General features: G+C 47.2%; 1 protein-coding gene across 1 annotated transcript in view; it reads right to left on the reverse strand.

Moving 5' to 3' along the window:
• Positions 1–6,964, reverse strand: part of PTPN9 (protein tyrosine phosphatase non-receptor type 9) — a 70,692-nt gene extending 63,728 nt beyond the window's left edge. Inside the window, exon 1 of the mRNA XM_072809727.1 lies at positions 6,831–6,964. Within this exon, the coding sequence (XP_072665828.1) occupies positions 6,831–6,893 (63 nt within the window). The 5' untranslated portion in view covers positions 6,894–6,964. The remainder of the gene's footprint in view (positions 1–6,830) is intronic.
• Positions 6,965–7,505: the final 541 nt, after the last annotated feature.

Raw genomic sequence — 7,505 nt, forward strand, 5'->3', positions numbered from 1 at the left:
TCACACCCTGGGCCAGAGGCAGGCACCAAACCGCTGAGCCACCTGGCCTGCCCGATGAATTATTTTTAATGTGAGAGAAGCACTATCTTTGGCCTAAAATGAAAATAAGCATAAATGCATATGTATTTTGGAAAACTACTCTATTATTCTATCCTATGGATCACTACTGGGAAATCCATGCAAAACCAAAAGACCCTAAAAAGAGATAATTGCAGAATTTGAATATCCTTAGAATCCCAGTTGAGTCTTTATTTTATGGTTTATTATAAAGAAGGAGTTCTCCTCGAAACTTGTGCCCAAACAGATGTAACCCACGGAGATCCACTTAACTTTTTGTAGGGTATAGACATAGAACAGATAAATTAAGAGATCCTTAATTATCCTTGATGGTCAAGTTAGTTGTAATTACATAGCAAATTCAATAAAATTACCAACTTTAGGTCGAGTTACAAATGTTAGTATATGCTTTGGGAAAGTGAAATTAAGACAATAACATAGTAAGAATGAAGATTAGTACTGATATGTAGAAATTACCTTCACACTGCCAAATTTACAATTTTGCCAGCCCATTAAGGCTTTTATATTTAAACATAAAGATACCCCCCCCCCCAAAAAAAAAAAGTATTCCTGACACAAAACATCTGGCTTTTTAAAGTTTGGAGACATAATATTCTTCAAATGTGGCTCCGTGGATAGTTCTTTCTCTTGTACAAAAGAAGATATCAAAAAATTAAATTTTATTGTGACTACATCTCAAAATGAAGAGTCATCAACTTTATCTTAAGGAACACATTTTTTCCCAAGAGTTCTTTCATCACAATTTCCTGCATAGACTGAATGATATGTCTGTCTCTGCTGGCAATACATAGGCCTGAGTAAAGGTTTTCCAAAATTTTTCTTCTGTGCATTTTGTTTTTAAGATTGTATTTATTTGAGGGCAGCCCAGGTGGCTCAGTGGTTTAGCGCCCCCTTCGGCTCAGGGCGTGATCCTAGGGTCCCGGGATCAAGTCCCATGTCAGGCTCCCTGCATGGAGCCTGCTTCTCCCTCGGCCTATGTCTTTGTCTCTGTGTCTCTCATGAATAAATAAATAAAATCTTAAGAAAAAAAAGATTTTATTTATTTGAGAGCAAAAGAGAGAGAGAAAGACTGAGAGAGCACAAGGACAGAGGGAGAGAGAGCAGCAGACACCCCCTGAGCAGGGAGCCAGACATGAGGCTCAATCCCAGGACCTCAAGATCACAACCTGAGCTGGACGCAGATGCTTAACCCACTGAGCCACCCAAGCGCCCTTCTTCTGTGCATTTTTTAATTTTTATTTATTTTTAAGATTTTATTTATTTATTCATGAGATACAGAGAGAGGGGCAGAGACAGAGGCAGAGGGAGAAGCAGGCTCCATGCAGGGAGCCCCATGTCGGATTCGATCCCAGGACCCCAGGATCACACCCCGGGCTGAAGGCGATGCTAAACCGCTGAGCCACGCGAGCTGCCCCGTGCATTTTTTTAAACCGTATTTTAAGAAGCATCATCAAAACCCACACACATATATCAAAACCAAAACCAAAAAATTAGCTATCATATGCCCATGTAGACATCTTAGTAGGTTGACTAATTGCTTAATGAAAAGTTACGGAGTAGAACAGAGGGAACATTTGCAGTAGAGGAAAAATAATCCAGATCTGAGTAGAAATCATGGCTCCATGGCTGGCCACCTATGTGAACCTGGGCAACTTCCTTCTCTCAGGCTGAGTTTTACTTGCAAAATGAGGTAATAATTCCAATCTTATGAGGATTAACTCTATGTGTAATGCCCAGCACAGAGCCTGACTCAAAGCAGGAGCTCAGGAAACAGTTACTGTTATGATCCTGTTGTTATTCACGTAAGCTGCTTAAAGGCAAAGCACACTCTTGTAAGTCACTTGTAGGCTCTGTAATTAGGGAGAACTAAGAAAATAAAGGCAAGGAACATCAAAGTCACAAATGAGGATCTGGTATAATATCATTTCAACACAGGCCTAGATGGGAAAGGAGACTATGAAGCAATAATAATGACCTTCAGACATATATATCAAAACCAACAATATCCTTAGCATATCCCAATTAACAATGTCCTTATTTTTATAAGCCCCCCTGAAAGGAGATGCTGCTGCCTGGGTGCAGCTCCTGTACAGAATCACCCTTCATTCCCCAAGTACCTCCCGTACCTCCCGAATGCCCACACGCCAACGGCGGGCCACGACGCCGGGCCTGGACATAAGGCAGGGAGCAAAAGCAGACACGGCTCCGATCCTCGTGGCGCTTCCAGTCATGCAGCCCCACCGAGTGCCAACTTGTGAGATAAAGGAGAGTACACGGTACTCTAAGAGCCAGTAACAGGGATCTAACCTAACTGGGGAGATCAAGGAAGGTGAGGGCTGAAGAGGGAGTGGACAGTGGAGGAAAGCAGTTTGTGCAAAGACCTGGTAGCGGGAGAAAGCAGCAAGAATGCAAGACCAAAAGGCCAGTGTGCGTGGAGGAAGATGAAGTGTGAGACTGAGCTCGGGCGGCTGAGGCTCTGTGGATCGTGTTAGAGAGCTCTGACATCCCAAGAGTCATGAAAAGCCGCCGAAGGGCTTTAGAAACGCTTGCTTACTTTATGAGTAGCCAGGCTGAAAGGATGCTGCAATCAGATTCGCAGTTCGCCTTTGCCTTCAGGACAGAGCAAGGAATTCAGATAGATCCCAAAGTAGGAAACAAAAGTTCCTCAGGCAAGGACAACAGCTTGGGGGGTAGGGTGACGGTGGAAGTGGAAGAAGTAGATAAATTCAAGAGATATTCAGGAAAATCTGATGCGTCATGTACAGGGGCTGAGGGAGAGCAAAGTGTCCAAGAAAACTTCTGGGATTCTGATTCACAGGACTGTAGAGGACACCTATATTCAGGAGAGATGTGCTCCAGAAACCTCTTTAAGGCAGTTAGTTACCTACCCCCCGAAAGGACAGAAGTACATAAATGCAGTTCACTTGTGCCCTGAACCCGTGTTAACCCACGGTGATCCCCTACTTTACTTAGGACACCGCCAAGCCTTTTTGCTATGTCCAAAAGTCAAATTGACTCTCAAACGTACAAAATGTTTCCAACACTGAAGATATTTCAAAGATTCGGCCACAAGCTTTAGAATCAACTTCAAACGAGTTCTAAAATTGGTTTGAGCAGTGGGGCAGCATTATGGAATGAATGTGTCATTTCCCATGATGACTACACTGAGATAGGACTAACACGAGCTTGCTGCTGCGTAAGGTAAACATTTTAAATAAATCTTAACAGTGCAGAGTGCTCTTATGAGATGTTAAACTAAAATATGAAAGTTTTATCATGCATTACAATAATTTGAATTATACTACTTTTGGGGTGCTTGGGTGGCTCAGTTGGTTAAGCATCTGCCTTTGGTTCAGGTCCCATCTCAGGACCCTGGGACTGAGGCCCAGGTCAGGCTCCTTGCTTGTGAGGAGCCTGCTCTTCCCTCTCCTGATCGCTCTTGCTCTCTCTAGCAAATTTTAAAAAGGAATTTAAAAAAAAAAAAAAAAAAAAAGGAATCATGCTTTTATGTTTTTTTTCCAACATTTTGAAATGCCTGTAGAAAACACATTTTTTAAAAGATTTTTTTAAAGATTTATTTGTTTGTTTGTTTGTTTATTTATTTATGATAGAGAGAGAGACAGAGACACAGGCAGAGGGAGAAGCAGGCTCCATGCCGGGAGCCCGATGCTGGACTCGATCCCGGGACTCCAGGATCACGTGCTGGGCCAAAGGCAGGCGCCAAACCGCTGAGCCACCCAGGGATCCCTCTTTTAAAGATTTTATTTATTTATTCATGAGAGACACACAGAGAGAGGCAGAGACACAGGCAGAGGGAGCAGCAGGCTCCATGCAGGGAGCCCGACGTGGGACTTGATCCCGGGACCCCAGGATCACGCCCTGAGCTGGGCTGAAGGCAGGTGTTAAACCGCTGAGCCACCCAGGCATCCTGAAAACTTGGCATTTTGTAGGAAACGATATGATTTTTAAAAACCCACATTCCTTGTTGATCTTTTTTTTAAAAAAGAGATTTAATTTATTTATTCTTGAGAGACCCAGAGAGAGAGCAAGAGACATACAGGGGGAGAAGCAGGTTCCCCAAGGGAAGCCTGATGTGAGACTGGATCCTGGGCTCCACCCAGGAGTCCCTATCCTTGTTGATCTTAATAAATATTTAAAAGCATCAGGTTCCCTGCAGGGAGCCTGCTTCTCCCTCTGCCTGTGTCTCTGCCTCTCTCTGTGTGTCTCTCATGAATAAATAAATAAAATATTCTTTTAAATAAATGAAATTTAAGAAAAGAGATCCCTGGGTGGCTCAGTGGTTGAGTGTCTACCTTTGGCCCAGGCCTGATACCGGGGTCCTGGGATCGAGTCCTGCATTGGGCTCCCTGCATAGAGCCTGCTTCTCCCTCTGCCTGTGTCTCTGCTGGTCTCTCTCTCTGTCTCTCTGTCTCATGAATAAATGAATAAAATCTTTAAAAAAATAAATATTTAACTGTTCCCATCCAGTTCTTGTTAATGCCCATCACATTGTTCACTGTAAAAGATTTTTTTCTAAACACACCCGTATATGTATATACTCTGTGCAGACTAAAGCACTGACTTTAACAATACTTAAATATCTACTTTCCTTGGTCTTAATTTTTTAATAGGTACCCTAGTGCCATTGTCGCAGTGGAATACTAATGCCTTGAAGTATTAGAAACATAGAAACTCTAAATCTGACTAATCCAATGAAAAGAAGTGAATGCGTTTTGCCTCTTTAAGGTCAGCCTAATGAAAAAAAATTAAAATAAAGTAGAATAAAATAAAATAAAGTAGAATAAAATAAAATAAAATAAAGTAAAATAAAATAAAGCAAAATAAAGTAAAATAAAATAAAGTAAAATAAAATAAAATAAAGTAAAATAAAATAAAGTAAAATAAAATAAAATAAAATAAAGTAAAATAAAATAAAATAAAGTAGAATAAAATAAAATAAAGTAAAATAAAATAAAATAAAGTAAAATAAAATAAAAATTAATAAAATAAAGTAAAATAAAATAAATAAAATAAAGTAAAATAAAATAAAATAAAGTAGAATAAAATAAGATAAAGTAAATAAAATAAAGCAAAATAAAATAAAGCAAAATAGAATAAAGCAAAATAAAATAAAGTAAAATAAAATAAAGTAAAATAAAATAAAATAAAATAAAATAGGGATCCCTGGGTGGCGCAGCGGTTTGGCGCCTGCCTTTGGCCCAGGGCACGATCCTGGAGACCCGGGATCGAATCCCACGTCAGGCTCCTGGTGCATGGAGCCTGCTTCTCCCTCTGCCTGTGTCTCTGCCTCATTCTCTCTCTCTGTGACTATCACAAATAAATAAAAATTTTAAAAAAATTAAAAAATAAAATAATAAAATAAATAAAATAAAATAAAATAAAGCAAAATAAAATAAAGTAAAATAAAATAAAATAAAGTAAAATAAAATAAAGTAAAATAAAATAATAAAATAAATAAAATAAAGTAAAATAAAATAAAATAAATAAAGTAAAATAAAATAAAGTAAAATAAAATAAAATAAATAAAATAAAATAAATAAAATAAAATAAAGTAAAATAAAATAAAATAAAGTAAAATAAAATAAAATAAAATAAATAAAATAAAATAAAGTAAAATAAAATAAAATAAATAAAATAAAGTAAAATAAAATAAAGTAAAATAAAATAAAATAAAATAAAATAAAATAAAATAAAATAAAATAAAATCAGATCAACCTAACGCATCATACCTTAGTGCCGAAGCATTTATTTCCCTAATTGTGGGTGGACGGGCCCCTTGGCCACCTGCCTGCGCTAGGCCCTGACGAGCATTTTATGAATCTCAACTGCAGTTACCAGGATGTAACCACGGCTCGCACGGAGCAGAATTCTTTTATTCTTTCCCCTCCCGATGCCGATTTTATCTCAAGGCGTGAGAAGGCAAGGCAAGGCGGCGGTCCGAGGCCACATGCGGAAGATGTCATCTCCCCGGACGAGGAGAGGAGTCAGGCACCTTCTGGACATGGGGCCTCGGCGCCCACCGACTAGGACGAGGCTGGGAACCCGCCGCGCACCGCGGAGGCCGCGAGCGTCCCTGGGGACAGGCCCGGGAGCTTGGGCCGGCGCGGGGCGCCCGTGCGGTTCATCTTTTCCTTAGTTCAGGGTGTGTTTCTTTTTCTTAACGACGTGAGATCCGGCCGTGGCCTTGCAGCCTCCCCGAGGCCGGGTCTAGGCAGCGCCGGGCCCCCGAGGTCGGCGAGCGGGCGCGGGAAGGGCGGCCGGGGCCCCGGGCTCCCCCTGACCCGGCCCCGGGGCGCCGCGAGCCGCCGCCTCCTGGGATCCGCGGGGCCGGGGCTCTCGGGACAATGGGCCGCGGGGCCGCGGGGCTGCGGGGCGACCCTCCGGGCGGCCCGCGGAGGCGCACCGGGAGCCGAGACGCTGCCGCAGCCCCCCCGCCCCCCGGCCGTGCCCGCCGAGCCCGAGCCGCGGACCGTCGGGGCAAGGAGCCGAGCATCCCCGGGGGCGGGGGGGGGGCCGGGGACTTGGATGCCACCGGGGGGGGCGGGGGCGGCCCGCGGGGGCAGGGGTAGGGGTGCGGGGGGTGGGCAGGGGGCAGGATGGGGGGCGTGTGCGGCCCGCGGGTGGGCAGGGGGCAGGGGAGGGGGAGGGGCGTGCGGGCCGCGGCCGGGGCAGGGGCGCGGGGGCGGGGGCGGGGGTCCTGGGCCGGGGTCGCCCCCCCGGCCGCCGCTTACCTGCTCCTCCTCCGGGGTCAGCTGCGGCGCCATGTCGGGCCGGGGCGCGGTCGCGGGCTCCATCCCGCCGGGAGCGGGGAGCGGGGAGCGGGGAGCGGGGAGCGGGGAGCGGGGAGCGGGGAGCGGGGGCCGGAGCCGGGGCCGGGCGGGGCGGGGCGGGGCGGGGGTCCGCGGCCGCCGCTTCCGCGTCTCAGCAGCCCGGGCCCGGCCGGCGCATGGCGGGGCGGAGAGGCCGGGCGGAGAGGCCGGGCGGAGAGGCCGGGCGGCCGCCAACGCCGCGTCTGCTCCCGGAGGAAGGGCCGCGGCCGCCCGCTCGGCGGAAATCCCGGCTTCCGCCCCTCCCCCCGCGCCCCTCCCCTCCCGCAGGGACGCGCCCGCCCCGCGCCCCGAGGTGCCGGCCCGCAGCGCCCCGGGCGGTCGGGGGTCCGGCGGGAGCTCCCCACAGCCCACAGCCGCCCGCCCGAGCCGGGGCCGCGGCCCTGCCCCCCGCCCCGCCCCGCCCCGCCCCGCCCCCGCCGCGCACTGGGCGCCCCCTCCGGGCTCAGCGCCCGCGCCGCAGCGCCCGCCCGACGCCCCGCGGCTCCATTCAGAAAGCGGCTTCTCATTCACAAACGGGCGGCGGCGCGGAGGGCGGGGCGGGGCGGGGCGGGGCGGGGGCGGACCCGCCGGGAGGGG

This window comes from Canis lupus, chromosome 32, assembly GCF_048164855.1.
Source record: "Canis lupus baileyi chromosome 32, mCanLup2.hap1, whole genome shotgun sequence".
In the NCBI taxonomy this organism is placed as follows: domain Eukaryota; kingdom Metazoa; phylum Chordata; class Mammalia; order Carnivora; family Canidae; genus Canis; species Canis lupus.